This window comes from Sarcophilus harrisii, chromosome 1, assembly GCF_902635505.1.
Source record: "Sarcophilus harrisii chromosome 1, mSarHar1.11, whole genome shotgun sequence".
In the NCBI taxonomy this organism is placed as follows: domain Eukaryota; kingdom Metazoa; phylum Chordata; class Mammalia; order Dasyuromorphia; family Dasyuridae; genus Sarcophilus; species Sarcophilus harrisii.
Window position 1 is genome coordinate 272,736,334 of NC_045426.1, and position 27,114 is coordinate 272,763,447.

At 38.9% G+C, this 27,114-nt stretch overlaps 1 protein-coding gene across 1 annotated transcript in view; it reads left to right on the forward strand.

The window, feature by feature from the left end:
- The first annotated feature begins 6,929 nt into the window (after nucleotides 1-6,929).
- GPR139 (G protein-coupled receptor 139) overlaps nucleotides 6,930-27,114 on the forward strand; it is a 52,328-nt gene continuing 32,143 nt past the window's right edge. Inside the window, exon 1 of the mRNA XM_031942569.1 lies at nucleotides 6,930-7,138. Coding sequence (XP_031798429.1) covers nucleotides 7,018-7,138 — 121 coding nt within the window. The 5' untranslated portion in view covers nucleotides 6,930-7,017. The remainder of the gene's footprint in view (nucleotides 7,139-27,114) is intronic.

Here is a 27,114-nt window from a genome sequence, read left to right on the forward strand (position 1 = left end):
CCAAATAGGGTCATAGTCAGGCATAAGTGAATTGAATGAACAACAAAAAAATGTATATCTATGTATATATGTGTTTATATGTGTGTGCTGTGTATAAATACATTATAATATAGATTTTTCTCTATATATACATATATGCATGTGTGAATATATACACACATGTTTATATGTACATGTATAATTTGCTATAACACTATTGCTGATTCTCTAACTCATGCCCTGTGGCTCTGGAGACTGATAGAACTCATTACATCTCAATGACCCCAGATTCCCAACTAGACCATCTTCTAGTCCTAGTGCAGTAACTCTCTTCTGCCCCTACCCTACTTCTATATTCATAAAGCCTTTCCACCTCTTGGACTGAGAACAGAAATCAAATCAGTCTTTCAAATTGCTTCATTAAATATCGTATTGCTGAACTCAATATCCTAACAACCCTTCCCTGTCCTTCATTACCTCATTAGAATGTAAGCTCCTTAAGATCAGAGACTATACCTGTTAGGGTTTGTGTCCACAACACTTATTATTCCTAGCATAGAGTAAAGATTTAATGTGTTGTTTTTTCTGGGTTTTCCCCCCAAATCATTCTACCCACTACTGCGTTCCAGATTGTCTTTATCTTTCCACAAAGAATACTTTACTTATCGTATATCCTTATACTACATATGTGTGTGTTTATATCTGTATGTGTCTGTATGTGTATATATATGCATATATGTATGTATATATATATAAATATATGTGTGTATATATAAATATATATGTGTGTGTATATATATAAATATATGTGTGTGTATATAAATATATATGTATGTATATATAAATACATGTGTGTATATATAAATATATATGTATGTATATGTGTGTGTGTGTGTGTGTGTGTGTGTGTGTGTGTGTATGGATGCTTATTTCTTTTTTAGCCCCCTCCTAGTAACTTTTGGAAACTGGACTTTGAGATGGAAACCCCTTGTTCATCTGAGTGGACTAATTCTAACCCAGTACTTCAGTGCCATCCCCAGGAAGGCAACCTTCAAGCCCAGACACTCAGAATATTACAAGACTTGGACAACCAAGCCAGCTCATCTCTACCCCTAGGCCAAGCACAGACTAGGAGATTGTTGTTGTTTATACCCCTACACCCTTTGGTACACATTGTGCTTCCCTGCTAAATTTGCCTTATCTATGCATTGATGAGTCATGTTTTTCTGTGTGTTTCTATGTTTTATCCCTGCAGGGAGGATTCCAGTAAGTACCTTTGCTTTTACAGTCCTTACTACTACATTTTTCCCTTTTAGCCACATTTCAGTAACTTTTATAAAAAATTGAACTTTTTTGTCAGTTGAGCACAAAAGTCAAAAATATAAGAAAACCCAAAAGAGAGGCAGAATGTTCTCATGGGTGGCTGGCTGTGAACAATATCTTAAACCACCATCTCACATTCTGTTGTGTCACTATATTGTTCATTGCTCAGATACAATACACTCAGAATTGTACGGAACATGTGAGAGAAATGGGTCCTACTCCCCAGGTACTTAGATTGTAAGCAAAACTGACAAGAGATACCTAGCATTAGGATGGAAGCAAATAGAGCACAGAGCTTGGAGTCAGGAAGACTCATATTCCTGAATTCAAATCTCTTATTTAACACTGGAAAAGGACCTATGCCCTTAGTGAATGAATTCACTAAACTTAGTGAATTTAGTAAATTAATTTAGTGAATTCAGTTGGTGAATGAAAAATATTTAGGGAATTTAGTGTGTGTATGTTGTGTTTGTGTGAGTGTGTCAGCTCCATATTAACTAGGCTAACAAGGGGTAGGACAATCCATTAATGACCAACCTTCAGGTGAGATTTCCCCCCCTTTTCAGGAACCCACTCGTATGCTATAAAAGGTAGCCACAGAGAGATGCCAGGCTACCCTGGTCCTTGGAAAAGGTCTAACTACCTATGTAACCCCTAGAGGGAAAGATGGATCTGAAAGAGAGGAGTAGAATGAGAGAGGCAAAACAAGAACAAGAGAGAAAAGGGAAAGATCCCCAGCCTTGATGAGAGAATTTAAGAGGCAGTCATACTCAGTTTCATTCAGACCTGAACAGAGGTCTGCAGCTCATATCCCTTGGACAGCTCCAAAGGTTAAAAAAAAAAAAAAAAGATCATCACAGGGAATCCTGTACCTCCAAGAGCAACCTGGTCTTCCCTTGTCATGTGAGTCATGTGCATTGTGAAGGTCCAGAGGGAAATGGGATTATCCGAGCCAAAGGTAGGTTATTGATCTTTAGAAAGGAGGCAGGGAGAGTTTTTTTTACTGACAAAGAGCTCAAGCCTGTTCATTTTTTTTTCTTGAATTGAATAAAGTATATCTTATACCTAAAGTCATTATTAGCCTGAGTGCTTATACAACATCTTTGCTGGGAGAGATAATTCAGATTCTAACATTTCCAAGAAAAATTCTGTGTGTTGAGCAAAATTGCAAATGTGAACCCAATCTATTATTCCAGGGTTCAAGACCCAGTAGGCATAAGGGTTGTAGATGGGCTGCTCTACTACAAATTCAATTTCCAATTAGAATATAGTAGAAAATTTTGGTGTTTTATGCAAGTTCTCCATAGAACTAAACAAATTCTATTTCACCCATGCTTAAGCATTTTGATTTACACACACACACACATACATAAACACTAGCACATACTCATACACACAATCATTCAATTTCCTTAGGAGGAAGTACACATTCTCCTCTGTTCCCCTGGAACAATCTAGCTTTTACCCAATGAGCTCTGTAGTAAATTTTAATCTTTTCTATTTTTTCATTAAAAGAAACAGCAAGATGGCATGGTGGATAGAGAACTAGGTTCAAATACATCTCAGACTCTTGCTAACTATGTGATTCTTACCAAGTCATTTTACTTCTGTCTACCTCAGTTTCCTCTTCTGTAAAATATATATAGTAATAGCACTTACCTCCCAGGATTGTTGTGAGGATAAAATGAAGGCAAGTTATTGATCTCCAGAAGAACATTTCTCATTTAAAATTCATTTCTTTTAAAATGAGATAATATTTATAAAGTACTTTGCAAACCTTAAAGCAGTAAATAAATACTAGCTATTATCATTATTATAAGGAATGGGAAAACACAGAGTGAAACTACATCTCCAGAAAACTTTGTCTAATAGCCTGGTATCATGGAAACATAACTTGATTTTCTGTTTGATGAGTGTACCCTCTCCTCACCTGGCAGAATGATAATGGGGAGAAAACAATTTTCTGAGATAGATTTTCCCTGAAGCTCTGGATATCCCCGAGTATTGTTGTTCCCTCATTTCAACTATGTTCTTCACTTATGATCCCTATTTGAGATTTTCTTGGAAAAGATATCAAAGTGGTTTATCATTTTTTTTCCAACTCATTTTACAGATGAGGAAACTGAGGTAAACAGGGTTAAGTGACTTGCCCAGGATCACACAGCTAATAAGTTCTTGAAGACAGATTTTAAAATCAGGATAAGTCTTCTTGACTTCAGGATGGGCATCTAACCACTGTGTCACCTAGCTGCCCAACTCTGGGCACAATATGTATTAATCCAGTATTCTATGAATATACCTAAGAATCTTTTAGAAAATAGTTACTATAAACTACTCTAGGTTAGAGCTATAAAAATAGGCCAATAAATGTAATCCCCAAACCAGATATGCTGTTGTTTGAGGATACTGATAAAGCCATGGCTCTTTGTCCTATACTTTTCCTACTTAATCAAAACCAAACAGAAGCTTATGTAGGACAAAAAAAATTGGTAATTGCAGTGTCAGTTAAAAGCTAATGTGGAAAGTAAAGATTTTAACTATAATAAGCTTTAACTACAAAAGTTATTTAGGTAACCACAGTTATAGAAATGAGTTGTTGCTGCTGTTGTTGTTATCCCCATACAAATAAAAAATAAGTTCTGATAGCCTTCTTTTTAAGATGTGACATGCAAATTTGTTCATGACTCTACAGTCATAGCTGATGACTCTGGAAACAGAGGATGCAAGTTCAGAATCCACTAATTTCCAGTGTGACAGTGAGTTTATTTTTATCTCCTGGGACCTCAGTTTCCTCAGGCTTACCCTTTTAGCTCTACAATTATAAACTTATGATCCTGAGATCTTAAGGACCAGATACTCTTTGCTTTGAACTGTGATCCAGCTCCAAAGAGATATGACAATGATTGTGAAAGAATATGGAAAGAAAACTAAGATGATCATATCCCAGATACTTCCTGTAAGTTTTTCCTCCCATTAAGCTAATCATGCTCCTTGGACTCAATTTATCACTGTGTACAGTAAAGACAGAAGAGTCAGTCTTTGAAAAATTTGCTTAATGAGATAAAATCTATACTTCCTGGAGGTCTTTATTCCCATTCAGTGAACTATTCACCATAACACTGGGTACAGACAGGGAAGGAAAGCCAGAAACAAAAGATTGATGTTGAAATGCACTAGACTAGATGATTTTTTTTGTCTTTCCTACTATCTAATATGATGGGATTGTGTGATACCTGAAAGAGGGAGGGCTGAACAGGTACCAATGATGTACTTTATTTCATTAAACAAGTGTTCTCCCCCCCCCCCATCTAAATCTTACTGTAGACCAGTAAAATAGCTGAATTCTTTGCCACAGACTCTGTACCCACTACAGTCTTGGTGCAGCAGCAATCTCAGCAGGAACCATGAGCCTGAATAGAAAGATTTGCTCCAAAAGAGGATCAAATCCAAAGAAGACTAAGACACAGAAAAGGGATGGGAGCAATTAGAAAAGATTTTTTTTATTATAAAGTTTAAGAAGAAAAGATATTTAATAGTAAAAGTTTTGTAGATTGCTCAAAGCAATCACCATGAGGCAAATAGAAATTAAATCAATATTAAGGATGAAAAAACCAAGATCTGACAAAGGGAAACAATTTGCCCAAAATCATTCATTCAAGTCTCACTTGCAGAAGTAGGATTTATACTGGGGTTTTCCTAGTTCCTGGTACAGTTCTTTTTCTACTAAACTAGATTGCCTCCTTTTCCTGGAGGAATTATACAATTTCACTGAATCTATAACTCGCATTTAACTGGTAATTTATAATTTAAAAGAAACTTGCATGATCTCACTCAATTTTCACTAGAATCCTGTGAAATAGCATTATTATCCACATTTTGCAGATGAGCAAACTGATGCTCAGAAAGGAACTTTCCCAGTGTCTGACATATAGATAGCAAAAATTGGAGATGGGACTCAAATCCAGCTCTTCTGTTTCTAAATCTAATACTCTGTCTATATAACTCCAGGATATGTCACTTTCATCTTGGGATCTATTCATCTATTAATTGATTAATTTCATTATGCCTTCCTAAGTCTCTCACTACAGTGGGTTGTACCTCATCAAGGACAGTCCTCTCCAAGAGTACCCTCCATCCTGGACTGTCTCATAATCCACTGGGAAAAGTGTTGAAAAGGGGAGCTTACTCTGGTGCTAATCTAATAAATTTAGAATATTTTTAGGACCAGCCTTTCAGTTCATATGTTACTTTTCCAAAGGAGACTTTGAGAAAATCAGTGTATTTCCTAGAGCAGTGGCTCAAATTGTAAGACTTTAGGCAGTGAAACAAGCCAGGAGGAACAGGGAGAGGGAAGTCTGTGGGGTTTAACCCTGTCGATGGTCACCTGCTCCACTTACAAGTAGGGCCAACACTGAACCATTGCCCAAGCCCCTTTAAGCTTTCTCCTCTTGTGCTCTAGAGCTCAGAGATAGGGTTCTTTCCTGTACTTTCTGATGTACAGTAACAGAAGCAGTTCCAAGAAGATATTCTTATTTTCTCTCTCAGTCTCTCAGTGTCTCTCTCTGTCTCTGCCTTTGTCTCTGTCTTTCTCTGTCTCTCTTTCCCCCTTCCCTCTCCCCATCCCAGTTCAATGCTCCAAAAGCTTATGTTCCTTTCCCAAGGCAGGCAGACTCAGTGTCTCTGGTCAGTCCTATGGGGAAGGCTCCCGGAGGTGGATGTATAGAGGGGAATAACCAATAACTTGGCATTCATTATCTCCCAAGTCTCTTAGAGGATTTCCTATTAACCTTTCGGCCCCTTCCTGCTCCCCTACCAGTAGGCACGCCTCTGATATGGTTCTGTCCTTGCGAAGTGTGGATCAAAGCCTGAGGAAGTGGCAGCATCTCCTGGATAGATTTAGGCCTAGTTTGGATGGGGAAGAGGGGAAAGAATGGAGGGGGAGGAGATTAGCCAGTCTGGATATACAATGGACTGGGGAAAGAAGGGGGAAGAGGAAGGCAAATTGAGGACACGGGGTGTACAGCTCACACTGCCACCTGAGCCTATGCTGGAAATTACAGGTCATCTCCACATCAAGCCCCTCCTGGGGTGGGGGTGGGGAGGGGGAGCACCTTGTCCTTACACTAAGCCCTCCTTCTCCGTCGTGGCCCATCCCCCTCTTCCTTGTCAACTCCAGCCGGCTTGCTCTTTGAGTGAAATAGCTCCCCCATTCTTCTCAGGACGGGAAGGGGCTAGGAAGACACATTTTGGAATCTCTCCCTGGGCTTTAGGGACAAGAGAATCAAGTGCCTCCACCACCACCACTACCAGCTCCCAAAGCAGGAAATAGCCACGGAGAGGAGAGGGAATACTCAACCTTCTCCTTTACTGTGTCCCCCCAAGACCCCCGCAGCGATTCTGTGCCCCTGGGGACTACTTGGGGGGGTAGGATAGGAGCAGCAGGATAGACTGGGGACTCCAGAGCGCAGCAGGTGCTGGCGGGCGAGTGAGGGAGGCAGAGAGGGAGGGAAGGAGGGGGTGGGAAGGAGCGAGGAGTTGCTGGAGAGGGGCGGGGGTAGGGGGTAGAAGGAGGTCCTGCGGGGAAGGAGGCGCTGAAGAGCCACAGCAGCTGCCGCCGCCACCGCTGCACTGGCTGCTTGGAGGCTGGAAGCTGGAGCCCGGCTGGGAGGCGGCTAAGACGCGCTCCCCGGCGCCCGGGAGCCCTCCCCAGATCTCATGGAGCACACACACTTCCATCTCGCCAACAGCTCGCTCCTCTCGCACCACCGCTATGCCTGCGGCTTGGGTTTCGTGCCGGTTGTCTACTATAGCCTGCTGCTCTGCCTTGGCTTGCCAGGTAAGGGGCGTGTGCTTGTGTATATGTGTGTAAGATAGAAGATGAGAGGAGGTGGGGTGTAAGTCTGTATATCCGTCTGTCAGGGTGTCTGCGTGCCTGTGTTTGGCTCCCGGAGGGGACTGTCAAGGAAGATGGGAGAGGGCTGCAGGGCAAGTAACTGCGAGTCAAGGAGGCGGGTGAGGGGATAACCGAAGTCCCCACCCCCTCCCAGCCATCCTGAACTCTCACTACCAACACCCCCCTTCCCACCCAGCCCCGCTGACCCTACCAGAAAAGTTTATGCCCAAAGGGCAACGAAGGGACTTCCGTTGGGAAAGAAAGTTGATACCCGCTAAGCACCTGGGATGTGCCTGCAGCTGGAGCTCTGCTCGGCGCATAGTAGACAGCTGCTTTGGCAAAGGGCAAAGGAGAGATGCAAAGGTGTCCGACCCTCCTGTCCTCTGCCTCCTTCCAGTCTAGGTTGGGATAGTCAGTTTTCTGCGCCCCCTGGTTGGCCCCCCCAACCTCCCGAGAGGCTATCCTGACTTGACCCCAAGATCAAGTCCGAGATCAAGAAGGAGGCACTACTGGTTTTGCGCTCTGAGGAGAGAGAGAGCGAGAGAGCTAGGATGGAGAAGCGCGCTTTCTCTCTATCCGTCCCTTTGTAATCCAGAACCACTGTCCCCTGGGGAGTGGGGGGTCTAAAGAATAGCTGAGGAGGGGGCTGGGAGAGGGGGGGAGGGGATGGATCCCTGGGATCTGTGCCTTAGAAATGGTGATGAGAGCGCGCGCGCAAGCATACACACACACATACACACACACAGAGACCACAGACAGCCTCCCGGATGACAGTCTCCTTGAGCACCGTCCTTGCCCCTTAGCTTCGCTTTTCTTTCTAATCTCCTGTTCTAGGAGGCAACGCTGCACAGATAATTCTTTTGCCCCAAACCTTTTTATCTTCTAAAGTATAGCTAAGATTTGTACGGAATACCTGAAGGGATGAAAGGAATGTGGGGTTTCTTTCTTGTGTTTGGATCCGTTATGTGAGAATCCACTGCACTTTGGATACCTCCTTTGAGAGATTCCTCTCACGAACCTCCGCAGGAATTAGGGATTTCAGAATCTCCCCCCCCATCACCCCCTTCTTCACATACACATACACACTTTAGCCACAGATCAATCCTTTACAACCGTACTTGGAGAGAGAGAGAGAGAGAGAGAGAGAGAGAGAGAGAGACTGACTGCTGAACGGAGAGTATGTAAAGCTATGAAACCCAGCTACCTTGGATAGAATATAAACTCCTTGAGGATAGGAACAATTCTAGTTCGGACTTTGTATCCCCAACTCCTAACATAATATCTGGCACATAACAGATGCTTAATAAATGTTTATTGATTGTTAATTGATTGATTCTTGAGATTACTCTCCATTTAAACAGCACCCGGTTTCTCCATCAGTCATCACTGTTATTTGTTTGTTTTTGTCTAGTTTCCTTTTGTTCCACTAAAATGGGTAGCCATTTAAAAAAAATACTCATTTCTAAAGTTTTTCATTTTCTTGAATCTAAATGAAACCCCACACCATGGTTATTAAGAAATAATCACTCCTCCTGCCTTAGAAGAAAAAAAAAGGCAAATTATTGTCTGACCGGACACATAAGAACATATATTGAAATTATCACACTTGATCAGCAGACAAATATTTTTCTCCTGGGCTTCCCTTGTTCCTTCCTGGTGCATCTTTTGATAACTGAGTTCTCCAGCGGTAATAGATGCCAAAGGGAAAACAGAAAACTCTAATCTCCTGTTTCTTCACAAAGTATACATTGTCAGGACAGAGTAATAGTCTACTAACCTCAGGATTTTCTCCATCAGGATGGCAGGCTAGCCTCACTCACCTTTTGCCCCACCTTTCTCCTCTAGCTACATCATCTCTAGAGAATGAAGGGGCAGAATGTCATCCCAAGGTGATGGCGCCAAAATTGGGGACTAGGTGAAATAATGCTGGACAGCTCAGACCTTCAGAGTCTGAATCTATTGTCAATTAATGAAGCTACAAAAGCAAAAACTTGCTCAGACAGAAATAGGAGGTAAGGGGACCATGAAGTGAAAGCATTGCTCCCCCTCCAAACAGGAACCAGCCTAGTGCAGAGTGTGAAAGAAACCAAATAAAAGAATGAGTAAAAATGAGGCGTTTGGAAGAAAAGAAAAATTGGATATCTTCCCCTTCTCTTTTACATCTTATTTTGTAGAAAGTCATTGATATGTGGGGAGGGGAACTCTGAAAGTGTCTACTTCAGTCTGGCTATATAAAGCAAAGTGGAGGAAAGTAGATATAACCAGATAGAAAAGGGGGTGGGCAAAGGGAATGGGAAATGGGGATGGGGACAGGGCATGTGCAAATTTCATGGTCCAATGATTTTTGAAAATTGCTTGCAAGGCTGGTTCAAGGGTCATGTCTCCGTCTGAGTGAGAAAGTAGTTGTTTTTAGTTGAGTTTTTTTGTACTGGCTACAATTTTTAAGCTCACAATGGATACACAAGCAATATATATGGGCACTGGAGTTAACAGAAAAGGCAGGTGGTTATTAGAAGTGAGTGAGGGATCCAGCTCCACCCATCAGCCAGGGAAGCGCTTCTAGAGGCAGAGACAGAGAAAAAGTACTTAGCTCAGCATATTACTCGTATTACTGAGAGTTTCACAGTAATACCCTCCCTCCCCCCAATTAGAGAACTCTCATTATTCTGCAGCTGACAGGAACACACAGTTAAGCTGGGTGTGAAGTAACAGACCACAGGGTTTGATGATATTGTTGAAAACTGAGATTTTAATTGAATTACTGTTCCCAGCAGTGGGCTCACCCAAAGTGTTCCAAATTAGCACAGCACGGTGGGTAGGAAATGTTTATGGGAATTTGGAGTTGAATGTGGAGTGAGCATGAGCTATGCCACAGAGGAGGGTAAGCAGGATGGTAATTGGAAAAAGAGGGCAGTCCTCTCCCCAAACTGTCCAACATCCTAAAATAAGGCAGGAAGAGACTATGAAAGGCCATATAGTTGAAAAATATCTTGATATAATACATGGGATACTGGACTTGGAGTCAGAAAGACTAGTTGTGTGACCCTGAGCAACCCTGTGTTACATCTTCACTGTGCCTCAGTTTACACATGTGTAAAATGAAGAGGTTGGACTTAATGGCCTTTAAAATTTCCTTTGCCTAGAAAACTCCATGGACAATATTGTTCTCCATAGAGTCATTAACAATGGGACTCAACTGAATGACTCAGCAACAACAAAGATTCCCTAGGTTCTATGATACTAGCCATATATATGGTCATAAGATTTAGAGTTGGAAGAAACCTTAGAAGTCATCTAGTCTAGCTCCCATACTTTACACATAAAGCAACTGAGGCTCAGAGTGACTTATCGAAACTCATACAAATAGCAGATAGCAGAGTCAGGATATGAACAGTCTTTTCAACAATGACAAGTTGCCTCCAATGCCATAACCACCTTGCTAACAAGAAATCTTACAAACTAATCCCCTTTAGACTGACTTCATGGGAGACCATCTATCTACTCTGCCAACTGGTCCTCACTGGAATTCTACATCTATTTCTTCTCCTCTTCCCAACTTCTTTAGATAATTTTAAGTTGTCAATCTATACCAAATAGAAGGGAAGTCGTCATGAGTTGGCTACATAGATGAAGCCTGAAAAAGAAAGGAAAAAATGGATGAAAGGAAATGAAAAAAAGTACGTTAAATTAGAGAAAAGAAAAGGAAGACTCCTAATAAAAAAGGGACAGCAAGAAATTAGGCTGACATTAATTTTTTTATTTTAAATTCAATATTTATATTTAAATAAAATAAAATTTAAAATTTAAATAAATTAAACTCTCCATGAAGATAGACGCATCCATTTATTGTGTTTTATTAGTTGTTTTTACACAGATTGTAATTGTGAAACTCACAATGGGGTCACAATCAGTATTCATGGGCAATGGAGTTATTTAATAATAAAAGGGAGGGGCTGTTAGGAGATATTAGAAGATATTACCTTGTATGTTTAAAGACATATGTAAATTCTGGCCAGTAGAAACCAATTGAAAGGTTTTCAAGTATTGAGCTGGAGATGGGATATTTTTAGGATCAAAGGTTGAGAGCTCCGAGACACACCCCACTGATTTGTGACTTAGTGCCAAGGTCCCTAAGATAGTAATCATCCAAAGCTGGAGTTGAACCCAAATCTTCTGACATCAGAGCTAGCATTCTTTACATTGTACTATGAAGTTTGCAAAGTATTTTTTATATATTGGTTCACCCGTGCCTCAAAACAATCCTGGGAGGTAGGTATCTCTATTTTATAGGTAAGTCAACTAAAATAAAGAAGGAAGGAAGGAAGGAAGGAAGGAAGGAAGGAAGGAAGGAAGGAAGGAAGGAAGGAAGGAAGGAAGGAAGGAAGGAAGGAAGGAAGGAAGGAAAATGGAGAATGGAAGAAAGAAAGTAAATAAGGAAGATGGAGGAAAGGAGGGAAAGAAGAAAGGGAAGGCAGGAGGGAGGGAAGAAGGAAGGAAGATGGAGGGAAGGAAAGAAGGGAAGGGGGAGAAAGGAAGGTGGGAGAAGGAAAAAGGAAAAAGAGAGAGGAGGGAAGAAAGGAGGAAAGGAAGGAAGAGAAGGAGGAGGGAGGGAAAGAAGGAAGAGAAGAATAGAAGGAAGGAAACATTTATTAAATGCCTACTATGTTCCAAGCACTGTGCTAAGCAGTTTACAAATATTAACTTATTTGGTCTTTGCAAAGAAGTGGGAGGTGGGTGTCATTATTATCCCTACTTTACTTGAATCAGAAAGAGGTTAAATGATTTGCCCATGCTCAATACCATTAATAAGAGTTTGCAGCCAGATCTGAACTCAGTTTTTTCTGTCTTGAGGTCCAGCATGCTATCCACTAAAACATTAGCTGTCCCATGACCATAGAGCTTATAAATATCAGAGATTATACTTGATCTCAGGTCTTTCCGATTTCAAATCCAGAAAACCAGACACAATGTAGATGTCATCCAAAGGCTAGTCTAGTTACATTCAAAGAGACTCAACATAAGATTCTTTGGGTCAAATTAGCATTTGAAGCCCTTCCATTTACACAGTTGCTGAGGAGCTATGATATCACAGAACCCTGAACAGCTAAAGCACTTTACAAAAAATGCCCACTTTATCCTCTGACATTCTTTACTAAAACCAGATCCTTGTCTTGTTTATTTGGACACTTCATTGAACTGCATGCAACATCATATGCCAAAACCCTATATCCACTGTTTGCTGCTTCAACTTGTAAAGCTGTTTTTGGTCTCATATCACGCATAGATTTTGCTAATACAGAACCTCCCTCCAACAGGGTTTGCAACATACCTCCTTATAAAGCTGTCTTACAGGTGAGTTGTGTAGGAGACAGAACACTGGGCACCTGGTGCTAGTCATAGCCCTGTTGCCTATTATGTGAGTGAACTTGGCTAAATTACTTTAACCTCCCTGAGCACGGAAGTGTAAAATGAGAAAATCAGATTATAGAGTCAGCATAGCAAAGTAGAAAGAGGCTCTGGAGTCAAAGAATTTGGCCTTGGGTCCAAATCCCATCTGTGATACTTAGTACCTTTGTAAATCTGAGCAAATCACTTCCCTTTGCTCAGCCTCCATTTCCTCATTTTGAAGATGAGGTTGGACTAGACAGCTTCTGAAGTTTCCTTCTGCCTCCATAACTGTGATCCTATGATGATCTTTAGATTGTTTTCAGCATTGATATCTAATAATGCTATGCTTTGTTTAGATTGCCTTATATATCAAGCTGTTGCAAAGCCTATTCTAGCAAGATTCCATATATTAGGAAAATGGCACATGAGCTTACAGTTCTCCAACCTCAGGTAGTTGTATCTGGTTCAGCAAAACCTTTGGAAATACTCAAATGTTGTTTTACCTCAGATAAAGTTGCAAAATGCATCTGGAGATTAAAACTGGCAAATCTGATCTCTAAACTGACTAACTGAGGCCATTAGCAAAGAAAGAAAGGTAGCAGTTATTCTTCCACTTTTGGCATATTTCTTCCCATATTGCCTTGGAAATAGGGGAGCAGGGAGTTTAACATCAGCATTGCCAATTGTCCTATATCCCAAAATATAGATGATGTTGATACAGAAGACACCTCAGAAAATATCCCACAATACCAATAGGTTAAAAATGGGTGGTATATCCAAATGAAGAATTAGATTGAGCCAAGTTCATGAGGATGGGGGTGGGAAAATGAAAAAAAAAAAAAACCTAAAATATGTGTCTAAGAAAGAAATATAAATTATAGTTCTGATTCAGTAAACTGGAATATCCAGGAAACCTTGAATGCCATGAAATATTTTAGGGTAAGCTTTGATTGGACTATATCTCAGATATGAGTTTGCAAATTGTTTAAATTGGGGCACAACACTGGGGGGGGGCGGCAGAGGCAGGGAGGAGTCATTTTGCTTCTCAGTAAGATCATGAAATAATAGAACTGTAATGAATATTTTAGGTTACCTATTTCAATGCTTTCATTTTCCATAGAATGAAATGAGGGGGAAGTGATCTTCCCCCAATCATAGACATATCAGCAGCAAAACCATGACTAAAACCCAATTCCCATTCCTAATTTTACAGGTAAGATTTATATCTAGGATCCCAATATACGCCTATGATGTTCCTCCTTTTTCTCATCACTGTCACCATCTTGTTCCTCCAGAAGGCTTGTTCTACATTACAGAGTCTTAACCTTTGTTTGCATGTCTCATGGCCCCTTTGGCAGTCTGTAAAACCTACACATCCCCTTCTCAGAGTAATTGTTGCCTAAATAATTCAAGGAAATGCTAAATTTCAATTAGAAGCTACTGAAAACAATCTTTTCCTCATTCAAATCCTTTAACCTATTGGTATTGTGGGATATTTTCTGAGGTGTCTTCTGTATCAACATCATCTATATTTTGGGATATAGGACAATTGGCAATGCTGATGTTAAACTCCCTGCTCCCCTATTTCCAAGGCAATATGGGAAGAAATATGCCAAAAGTGGAAGAATAACAGCCCCCTTTAAAATGTCCATAGATTTATTGAGGTTCATTAGACCTCAGGCTAAAAAACTGTTATTCTATATTTTAGCAAGGATACTTCTTTGTGTCAATACAAAGAAATGTAGGAAGAGCTAGGAACCATACCTTTAAGTAGGCCAAGGTAGAGGTGGAATGGGGATTAAAGGTACTTGGTAGAATGTACTAAGTTTTTTAAGAGAAAATAATGGTGTATTTAGAATTGCCTATAAGTTTCACTTTTTTAGATAGTTTTTTCTATCAGGGATCCATCATGAACTTAGTGCTTTTAAAATCACAAAGCCATTGAATTTTACAACTGGAAGAAATAGTAATGTAGTCTGACACTCCCCATTTACATGTTTCAAACTAAGAACCTCAAAAACATAAAGTAACTTGCCTAAAATTATCCATCAAAGCCAGATATCCTGACTAAAATTTTTAAAAGGTGGAAGAAAGAATGAGTTATTAATAATATAGTTAATATTTATATAGTACTTTAATGTTTACAAGGTTACAAGATGTATGAATATGTTTGTATATATATTATATATTATATATTTATATATCTATAGATGATAGATATAAAATCTGATCCACAATAGCTTTTGGTAGTAGACACTATTATTATCCCCATTTTATATGAGGGAACTGAGGCAGATGGAGATTTAAGTGATTTTCCCAGGGTCACATAACTAATGTCTTAGGCAGGATCTTCCATTCTTCTCTAACCCCAAATCCAGCACTTTAACTTTTGTATCAACCAAATGCCATATTTGCCATAGTAATTTAGAGCTGAAGAGGACCTTTGTGTTATCTCCACCTCATTTTACAGATGATAATGGCAGAGTTAGGACTAGACATGAGATCTCTGACTCCCAGTCCAGTGCTTTCTCAACTGCAATACATTTTAATTTTAAGTTTTTTAATTACCTTGCTCTTACTCATTGGAGTCCTAATATGCTTGATATATTATAGGCCAGCAGAATGGGAGAAACATCTGCCTCTGACCTTTATGGACATAAACCAAATTAATCCCTAGTTTGGAGGGAGGAGACAGACTGAAGCTCTGAAGCACAAAAACCTAAATATGAGGGGTTAACTTTTCTTCTGGTTTGCCAAAGTGTTGTTTATTGGCAGGGTCAGGGGAATAACTTATTGCTAAATCCATTTCTTTTCATTCTAATCTAATGTGAAAGGCAAGTTATCAGTTAAATTGTTTTGAACAGAGGGAATCACACACATACATCACAGCACATCACAGCACAGGCTAGAGATGGCTAATGGCTAGATTCCAGTTGTTACCATGCACTCCTTTGCCTGATCAGCACAACTCTATGGAAAGAAATTCAAGAAATGTCACCTGCCCTAATAAAAAAGATGAATAGCATCCCTCGAAGGTGTTAAAATAGGGCAGTAGTTGGGAAAAAAAAAACAAATAAAAGGTATTGTGTGATACAGGGAATAGACTCTGGCACACAAATAAGGAAGAATTCAGTCCCTGATTTGCTTATTATAAAAAGGCATTGCTTATTAACTTAGTTGACCTTTATCATACCTGTGTACTTGGCAAGACACATCTGGAGGGAGGGGGAGGATGCTCCCATCCATCATTCTAATCTTCACTTCTTTAAACATATTTGTCAAGCAATGAGATTACTCTGATAAACATATCTAAGTGCATGTGTCCATAGCTGAGTGTTGACTGTTTCTAAATGGTCCATTGGAAAGGGAATGGACCTTTTCCAACAATGACACCATTGTTTTAAATCCCTCTCTGGGAATTACCTTCAGAACAAATCAACCAGTTACAAAAGTAAATGAGTCTATTTGTAATAAAGTCTAATTACTTTGGTCAAACTTGTTAAAGAGAGAGAGAGAGAGAGAGAGAGAGAGAGAGAGAGAGAGAGAGAGAGAGAGAGAGACCAAATCTGGCTTAACCATTTAAAATATTCATTACATTTGGCCCTCAATAAATTGAGATTGTTTCCCAAAGTCACCAACAGAGAATGAAGAATTTGTCATATCAAGGACATTTACAATTAGGTAACATATACAATCAAACACAATAATATATAGAAATATATAAAAAGTATTTTCAACATATGCAAAATATTGTTGCTATTAGTAATTATGACAATAAGTTTAAAAATATAATATGCCACAGAGTCTGAAGGAAATTTCCAACAAGAAACTCAGAACGTTTTGGGTGTAATGAAAATAGCATAGGAGACCTGCTTTCCAATTCTAGCTCTGGTACAAACTGACTACATGACCTTGGGTAAGTAATTTAAATAGCAAAAGTCTCAGTTTCTTTATTTGTTTAACAACAGGGTTTCTTAGATGTACTCTACAGTCTCCTTTAGCTCTAACAATTAAGAACTCTGCGTGTATTTTAAAAACTAGTAACAATTCCCATTTTAGAAATAGTCCCATTTTAGAAAAAAACAGTAACATTACTATATCACCAAACCTCATATATTATGCACAGAAGCATTCCCACCCACTTTTTTCCACAGCATTTCACCCCCTCCTCTTTCTCCCTCCCATCTTTGCCCTCCAGGCAAAAGGTTGGCAAAAGGAAATGAGAGAATCCAGGATGTCCTCCTACCAAGGACACCTTTTTGATGGGGAAGTTAGAAGGCAATATTTTAGGGGACATTAGGAGAAAGCCTGGGGCACAAAGAAAATTCTCATCCTGGTACTATCAGTGGATGGCTCCCGCTGATGACCGAGCTGTCATTTTTTTCAGTCTAGGCAACTGAAAGAGGGCTGAGCCTCCCTGCAATATCACTGCACAGTGAAGGAAGATGAGAAATGTCACCTTCATGGCCATTATTTGATAAATGAAAGGCATTTAGTCTGGTCAGCTTGAGTGAGAAAATGGGCCACAGCAACATTGCAATACCAGTGACCCTTGGCTGTCTATAAGGGAGATAGAAAATTATATCCTCATAGCTACAGAACAGAGAAATATAATTAGGAAAGAGACCTGGAGGAGAAACTTACTATCATATCAAGGGAGTCAAGGGTGCTATATTTCTTCATCAGAAATTTCCTTCCAACTCTAATATTTTATAGATCTATTCAGAACAGAGCCCAAGATTCTGCATAACTGTTGGCCAAGTGAGGAGGTTGCCAGCAGAGGGCTAAAGAAGAGAGAAATATGAGTAAAGTTTTTATCACAAGGGCATCATTTATGCTCTGAAAGCTTGATTCTCTCATAATTCAATAGATGGCAAGTTCTAAATACATAGTTGTGATTGTCTACAATATACATAGCTTGTTACTGCCTGAAGGCAGGAAGCTAGATTAGGTTCCTTCTGTCTGAATTCTTTGCTTAGTGAAAATTGGATGGAAATCTCCTTCAAAATATAGGAGAAACGCTTTCACGTTTCCCCAAACAAATTTAATCAGAATTTTTCAAAGACAGTACCATTCTTCACTTCCATCCTGAATAAATCAACCAGTTATAAAAAATAAAGGCATCTATTTGTAATTAAGTCTAATTACTTTGGTCAAACTTGCTTAAAAAATAGACCAGATCTGACTTAACCATTTAACTTACTCATTACATTTGGCCCTCAATAAATTTCTATTGTTTCCCAAAGTCACCAACAAAGAATGAGGAACTTGTCATGATCAAGGGCATTCACAATTAGATAACATATACAATCAAATGCAATAATATATAAAAAGTATTGATCAGCATTTTTCAATCCCATTCTTCACTCCTGTCCTAAAAAATGAACTTAAATCTTCAGAACTAATCAACCAGCCACAAAAGTAAATAAGTCTGTTTGTAATAAAGTTTAATTACTTTGGTCAAACATTAAAAAACACACACACACACACAAAACAGACAAGATCTGACTTAACCATCTAACTTTTTCTCTACATTTGACCTTCAATAATGTAGTGGACAGAGTACTGACTTCAGGATCAGTAAAATGTGGATTTAAATCCTATCCTTAATACAAACTGACTGTGTGACTGCACAAGTCATTTAACTTCTTAGTGACCCAGGCAACTTTTAAATTTAAACAGTTAATAGTTGCTAGAGGAAATTCTTCAATAAGAATTATCTATAATATATCAATAATATATAAGGTCCAGTCTTGAAAAACAGTCATGAAAACAGGGGGAAATGTATATAAAGAGTTTTGTAAAACTTGAATCAATATATATCAGTTATTATTTTGTGCACTGTTTAATTTTTGTCCCACCAACTTCCTTCCATCTGGCCAGTACCTTTTTTTCAGTTATAATAGTGTGATTTTAGGAGTTTGTTGCATAAAGCAAAAAAAAAAAAAATTACCTGCTCTATTATTGTAGGAAGCAAAAAGTAGGATTCTTACTCCCTCTCTTTTGACTTCCACCATTGATGAATAAGTGTTTTTGATCATCTTTAGGCATTCCCCTTTTCCTTTCATTGGATGTGTTCTATTCCCTAATTACTCCCATCCTGCCAGTGGTGGACAGGGTTGGGGAGGGGAAAGTCAGAGCTTAGCAAGAGGGAACAAAGGGGAAAAAGAGTACATGACCACAACACCCATTCTGCCCTCTCCCATCAGAGATAATTTTACTATTTTCAATTTTCATTTTGGCTTGAAAGGAAAAAAAAAGATTAGATGCCTGCTTGCTCTGCTTGGAAAATTATAAAATATGAAATCAGTTAGATTCACTCTCATGATCTCCAGGTCCCTCACTCACAATTACAACAGAAAGGAATCATGCTCTTTGTCCTTTTCTCTCTCACCAAATACCTTGCCTTGAACACATCTACTTGACTACTCACTACTCACAAATTATGAAACATGCAAACTAAGAGTTATGATCAGTCACTTTATCCAAACAAGCATCAGAACTAATTAAACAAATTTGTAAATAGATTTTAAAGGCTAGGAAAACTTTGGATTTAACATCTGCTCTGTCACGTGGGATGGAGGATATAGAGGAGACACAAAAACTTTGCTGTTACCATTCTTTCCAGAGGAAAGTCCCCTCAATTGATCTATACACTCCAGATACTTCCCACTTTGAAGTCAAGGCTATTGCAACCTCAGCTGAAGAAGTAAGTCATCTGGTGTACTGATCACCTCCCATTCTTCTCACATTTTGCTCACTTAAATCAGATTTTCCATTTAAATTCCTCAAATCGGCCTGAACTCCTTCAATTATCCCTGTGTCCCACTCTTCATCCAGTTTCTCCTAAAATTTCTTCTTCTGCTCAAGGGCAAAACAACAGTGTTTCTTTAAGCATGTACTTTCTCCAACATCCTCTATCCAGGTGCTGAAGACTTTTTTCTGACCACAGAAAATAAGTCTTCATTGCCATATGATACAAAAAAGGAAGAACATTTTCTGATGGCTGTTTTGCCTCATTTCTTTTCCAATTAAATTATTTTCCTTCCTCTGACTACCTTCTCAGAGTAGTATTGGGGAGGTTGAGGGGTAGGATTGAAGAAAAATCTTTATATCAAATATGAATATCCAAACAAAATAAATTCCTGCATTGGCCATGTTCCGCAAATGGGTGTCTTATTCTGCATCCTGAGTCCATCATTTCTCTGTGAGGGAGTAAGTAGTATGCTTCACAACTGATCCTTTTATTCTGCACCAGGCCACAGAGAATAGAAAAAAATGGAGGTTATAGAGAAGATTTGGGGGTCCGAAAGGCCATGTTCTTGAATAGCATCTGATTTTTTCAATTTCCAAGAGGACATATAGATATTGTCATTAAAAATCTGTGTCTTGTTCCTGGAAGCCTGCCCCATTTATTTGCTAATGTCTCTACTGATACAGGCAGTCAAGCAACAAGCATTTATTAGCAATTACTATATGCCAGGAACTATGCTAAGCCGTGGGAATATAAATAAAAACAAAAAGAATGACAGTTCCTGCCCTCAAGGATAAAATGGCACACATAAAAGGGAACTAAAAGGAGAAAAGGGAGATAGAGAGAATACACCCATGAGAGGGTTATAGAATTAAAACAAAGCTGAGGTGAAGAAATACTACTAGTGATCCCCCAAATGAAGACCTGAAAGAAAGTCACCAATAAGAGAAGGGGGAGCAGCATAGTGGAGACACTTTCCAGGTAAGATTTCAAAGGATGAAGTTCCAGAAGGAGAAGGCAGCTGAGTCATGTTATTAATATTCACAAAATCAGAAACCCAGTCAGGATGCTCCTGCACCATAGTCATTTAAGTTTTGATTGCCTGGCCATTCAATAAGACAATTTCCTTCACTTCTGTGTAGTTCATTAAGCAGAGGAAGGAAAGCCAACTATTTCTCAAAAATGTTGCAAGGCAGATTCCCACTTCAAATATGGATTGATTCAGATGATCTCTGGAGCCCTTTCCAACTTCCAATATTTTATGATTGGACCTTATTGGGCTACATTGGACCCTAAAATACATTGGAGAATACGTTTAAAATAAATGACAGAAATAGATCTCTATTTCAAAAGCTTTGGATTTTTCCTAACTGCACCACTAATTAGAAAGTCACTTTTCTCTAATCTTCAGTTTTCTTATCTATAAAATAAAGTGAAAGATTAGATTCAAAAATATCTAGGTTTTCTTCTAGCACCAACAATCTATGACTGAATGATTAACATCTAGGCCATTATTAAATACAGTAGAACTTAAAACACATAGATTATGGAAGGAAAGATAGACAGGGAGGAATGAAAATAATACTGTTCTTAAAAAGTCTATTTGCCTTGTCATGAAGGTCAATATGAATATATTGAGTTTCAGAATTGTAAAATGTCTGTATTGATGTATTTTTATATCACCATAGTTTTCAAGATCTTTCTCCTTCCCCTTCCCAGAGAGCCATCTCATACAACAAAAAAATATTTTAAAGAAAAAAAAAAGATGAAGAAGAAATAAGCATAATTAAAGAAGTCTGAAAATAGGTGCGATGTCCAACAATTGTGGACCATGTCTGCAAAGGGATGAGGTGGGAGTGCTTTCTCATATTTCTTCTTTCAAGCCATGTTTGTTCATTATAATTTTGCAACATTCACTTTTGATTTTGTTTGGGTGGTTATTATTTCTGTTTACATTGCTCTAGTCATTGTGTATATGATTTTCTTGGCTCTGTTTACTTCACAGTTTCAGAATAAGCCTTCATCCCACAACCTTAAATCTCTCTAGATGAAGTAATCCTATATCAGGTTTCCTGCTCTATGAGTTAGAGTTTCAGATTAATATTCTGTAAGGGGACAGGAGATATTCAGATTCTAAGTGATTCATTAATGAAATAGAAGCTTTGGAAAGTCTGATCACTTCAAAGATGTGGGAGCACATTGTATTTTATATTATTGGGAGATACATTTGTATCATAGTAAATTCTATTATAAGAAACCATTCTCCATACATTGTTAGATACAATTAGAGTTTATCCCCAAAGAACTATATCGGTCTTACTCTTTGGTTAACTTCTCCAAGAACAATCCAATAATGGTACTAGAGTTTAAGATGGGATAATCTCAGCAGGACTTTTAAAATTTTTTCCACTCATGATTTTTTGCCTGAAAAATTATTACATGACCCTAAATATATAGGTATATAAAATAGGTATACACATCAAATATTTACTGATAATAAATCTTAATTTGAGATTCAATTACAAGATTCCATTAAGAGCAACAACCCACATTTTAAGAAGCTGGGGAGTAGAGTGAGGTGAAGGACCAGGGCTATTCTAAGAAGTGAAGACTTAAATTTCATTGCACCTCTTCAAAACAGGTGACAAACAGTCTCCATCAACAATCAAGTTTTCCAGGTTGATCCAATCAATCAACACTTATAAAGCACTTACTCTGTATTCAAGGCACTGTGCTAAGCAACTCCAGGGAGCTATAAAGTATTTAAGTGAACACTCTCAGGACCGGTCTGTGATTGTAGATGGAGAAAAAAACAAATACTATTTTCAGTCCTTTTATCACTATCCCAAGTTATGGATTGTAAGCTATCTCTTTTTCTGCCAGGGCTGACAAAGGAGGCATGTCTTGCTAAGTGCCTAAAATGTGACTCTTCCCCACATCTGTTCTCCTGAATAACATAAATTTCCTAGAAAGACAAGACTTCTTCTTGTCTTGGGTCCCCATTGCTTTGCCAGCAATGACTGAAACTAATAGTTTCAAAATAACAGCAGCAATTGGGGACCCCAAAAGGATGCAATTGGAATTGTAGATTTCCCATATCTGATTTAGACCTTTGGCTTTGCCCTCTAAAGGAAATGGAGAGAAGTAGACAGTGAAATGTAGATTCAAAGACAAATATACAGAACTCAGAGGATCAAATATAGAGACACAAAGACACCTGTCTATCACCTTAAAGAGAGGCTTGAGTAAATTTATACAGCCTTGCCAGGAAATGCCAGGGACTTATAAGGGCCAATGTGGGAAGAGAGTGGGGCCTGAGTGAGAGAAAAAGGTAAATGGGAATCAATCAGTAAACAAACATTTATTAAGTATTTATTAAGTATCAGACACAGTGTTAAGAGCTGGAGATACAAAGAAAAGTCAAATAAAGTCCCTGTCCTCAAGGAGCTTACAATCTAAAGGAATACAAAAGGAAGCTGGAAAATGGGAAGGAGAAGAAGACCACCCATGGAGGAATGAGGATGATGACCTTAAGTGTGAAATTGGAGAGAAAATAAAGGGCTGACGTGGATATCCTGCTTAAATAGAAATTCAAAGAGTAACTCTCCGTTCTCTAATTTGAGGGAAAAGGTGAAAAAGGAGGCAAGGAACCTCCAATTGACTCATCTAGACCTAAAGAGGAAGCCCACAGACTATATATACATAATATATGTAATTATATATATATATATATATATATATATATATATATACACACACACACATATGTGTGTATATATGTATATACATGCATACTATACAAACACACACACACACACATACATATACAATTTTTATGGTGCCAAAAGGAAAGAAGAATCAGCATAGCAGGGAATCACATGCATTGAAAAGCAACACATGCCCTTTACAGGTAATATGTCTTGTGACTGGTAAAAGTACTGAGGACCCATGGTACCCACCAGATGGAGGATCACTTGATGTCCTCAAGAAGAGAGAGTTGTCTTGATTATTGAGGGTTTTATGCATAAATCCTTCTGTGCTTTCTATTAGAGTAAATAAAACCTCTCCCATACGTAATACCCTGTTAGCCTGAGTTGTTGCAAGGAAACTGAGGATTTATTTCCAGAGAGATAAAAATCACATTCTGTTGGTCCCAAAAGAAACCCTGAATGGTACAGAAGCTAAACAGATTTTATGAAAGACCCCTGGTGTCAGGGGGTTGTACTTCAATTCACACATGGATTGCACTGTGCTTACTAAAAAAATCGTTTCTCTCTGAAAAAAAAAAATAGGGTTAATTAAATTGCTTTGCCCTTATCTGTTATAGAGATGCTTAAGAGGAGAATAATAAAGTCCCAAGCATGTCTTACTAGATAGGTCCCTGTATTTGTAGTCTAAAGGTTCCAATCTCAACTCAGAAATATTCTAGTTGTGTGACCCTGAACAAGTCCCTTATTCTTTACTTGCCAAATGAGGTTATTTCTTTTTCTAAAACTTCATGCTGCCTCTTCTGAGTGTTTAGTCAATTAAATTTATTCCTTCAGCCAGGTGTCTTATGAATGCTGATAAATAACATTTTCCTCCCATGAATGCAGGGAGCCCAAGTTGGTTTCTGTGGCAGCAGTAGGGCAGACTAACCAAATTAGGGTCATAATCAGAAATCACTGACCAGCAGTCACTGAGGACTTCTTGTTGCTGTTTCCATTTGCAACAAGGCTTAAGTTTGCTGCTGGAGAGGGAGTTGCCATAGCAAGAAATCTTGTCCCATGCTCAGGTTCTTGATCTGGGTGATTGAAATTTCTATGCCAAATATTAAGGTTAAATAAAGGGAAAGCTCAGTGCCACCTCTGAATCAAGCCAGTTTGTTTATTTTTGTGGATGTCTGTGTTTGTGTCTCACAATCCTGCAGAAGTCAGTGCTAAATGCACGTCATTCCTTCTGTGCACGTACAGACTCAGAACACTCTCTCTGTCCTTGTAAATTTTGTTTTCCTTTAGTCTCAACAATCTCTGCCTTTATGGGTACTTTGATTGGCTATCTTGTCTCCTTTGATTGATGGCTCTCTTGTCCCCATTTCCCTCTCCTGAAGTACATTATTTGATTATTTAAAATTATTTTTATGTAAGACCAGGTAAACAAATTTCCTCTTCTCTTCCTCCTTAACCTATAGAAGAGAAAGTGAAATTGAGTTCACTTGTTTTTAAGGTTCTAGGCCTGTGGTAACCTAGCATTTCCAAAGAAAGTTGAAGGGGAGGAGGAGGTCTTCCTAAAGCAAGCCTAAAATACCTATTTGCATCCATAGGTGACCTACCTGAAGTCAAATGGTCGAAGAGTTTCACTATGCACAGCAGCTTTCTAAAAAGCTTGCCTGGTTCAGAATCAGGACAATTCTGGGTTCAAGTCCTTCTTGCGACTCTTAATAACAGAGTATTAAATGACAAGTCATTTAACTTTTTAAAATACATTTAGCAATACTGTCTAAACTCCTGCTTCTTCCTTCCTTCCTTCCTTCCTTCCTTTCTCCTTTCATCCCTTCCTCCCTTTTTTCTTTCCTTCCTTCCTTCTTTCTTTCCTTCCTCCTTCCCTTTCTCTCTTCTTCCCTCCCTCCTTCCTTCCTTCCTTGTTTTCTTCCTTCCCTTGCTTTCCTCCTTCCATTCCCCTCTTTCTCCTTTCCTCCCTTTCTCATTCCCCCTTCTTCCCTTCCTTTCTCTGTACCCTTCTCTGCCTTCCCTCCCTCTGTCCACATAGGACATCATATCCTTACCTCCAAATGCTCTTAAAAGCTTTCTTTTTTCTTTTGGATCTCTTAACCCTCACAAGATATCTTGGAATTTACTGACTAAATTTCTTTCTTAAGGACCATGCCATAAATCAAAACCACTCTAGTTCTCATCGATTGTCCACCAATAGATCCCAGGCCAAGACCCATTTGGTCATTTTTGGGTCCTGGTGGACTCAGATTGAATGTAAATAGCAATCATTCCTTCTCTGGCCAGAAACCGCAAGGGTCTTTTGCTCCCAGATTTATTTATTTTGATTTTTTTTTAGTAGGTGAAAGAAGAGATTCTTTGCTTGAATTGCTACCTAGCATTAATAATTGAATGGGTAAAGCCTCAGTCAAGCTGACTCTTGTTGAAAACCCTATTAGTTTAGAAAGGCCAAGATCTCCCATTGCATCCAGGGTCATCTCTTGATCTGTCTCTGGCCACTGGACCCAAGTGTCTGGAGAGGGGAGGGAGGGCGGAGAGAATGAGGCAGGTGACCTTGCACAGCCCTCCCTCACTTAAATCCAGTTAATATGGCATCACCTCCCTGATGTCATGATGCTCTTTGACAATGAAAAACAAACAACATAAGTTGCTGCACGCATGTCAATCTATATTAGTAGAGGGAAACTCAGCAAATCAAAGTTCTGTCCTTCCCCCTTCCATTCAAAACTACAAAGCAGATCTGAGAGGGTGGGAAGATCAGGGAGAGAAGACTAATATAAGAATTTACATCAGAGTTTCTCCAAATGACAAGTTCCCCAAATTTACTGAAATCTTCATAAATAGTTCATTAACTATTTATTTTAACCTTAGGCAAGCCACATCTCAGCCTCAGTTTCTCCATTTATTAAAAAAAGGGAGAATAACAAGACCTACCTCCCAAGGCTTTTGTAAGGCTCACATGAGATAATCAATGTAAAATCCTTTGCAAATTTTAAATTGTTATGTAAATGTTTCCTATTATTACTTGATTGTGAAGCTAAGGATTAGAGATGTATAAAATGTTGGTTGATTGTCATCCTTCGTACTTGGAGGACCAAAATGACATCACTGTGTTAGAGTCAAGTTACAATGTGTCCCACTGTGGCTGATCAGACTAATATGAGCTCAGACTGCTCTGCTACAGGTCAGACACAAATAGTCCCTATGAACATTTGGTGTGGACTCTCTAACTTTATTCATCTTGAGTTTCTTCTGAACTAATTCAATTCTGCTTTGCTCATAACATCTTTCTGATGAGGGCATGCCATGCTGGGTGGTAAAGGTTAGAGATGGTTAAAATGTTAGAAAGACATAAAAGATATATTCCCAAATGAAAACAGAGCATCTTTAAAATTACAGTAAAAGTCAATGGTCACGGACACACCTTCAACAGGCAAAGGTTCTGCCCCCAGACTTGCAACTTTGATTTATGTGTCTTCTTTGAACACTATAAGCCTCATGGGTAGGATCTGCCTCCTTTTCCCAATGACAGTGATACATGAAGTTAAAGGGAAAATGTATTCTCTAACAGCTCTAAAAAATGAACACAACTCAAAATTTAGAGCTAATGTTGTTAGAAGCTGCTCTGCTCCTCCCCTTCCTCATGATGCTTGCAGACTTTAGGGTTGTTATTGCTTTTTTTAATGCTAATAAACCATTTCCATAATAATTATGCCTTCTTGACCTGAATGTCATTCTGTTGTCTGCATTCACTGTATGAACAAAAACAATTTCTCCTACTGAAGAAAATTGCACATTGCTGTCTCTGAATAACAGGGCTTGACTACTCTCTTCTTGGTATGCAAGTTGTGTGGAGGTGACATTGTCTGACCACTGATGTTGCAGTCATTTGACCCAAGTGGCTTTTCAGTTCTGTATATTCTACAAGAACTCAAGTTATACTATTGGAGAGAAATAAAAGATCTCTTGGCAGTCACCTTTGGAGACTTTGGGTGTTTATGTGATAAGAAATTTTTTGACAACATTTAACAGCTTCTTGGGGATTCTTTCCTCATCAATAAAAGGAG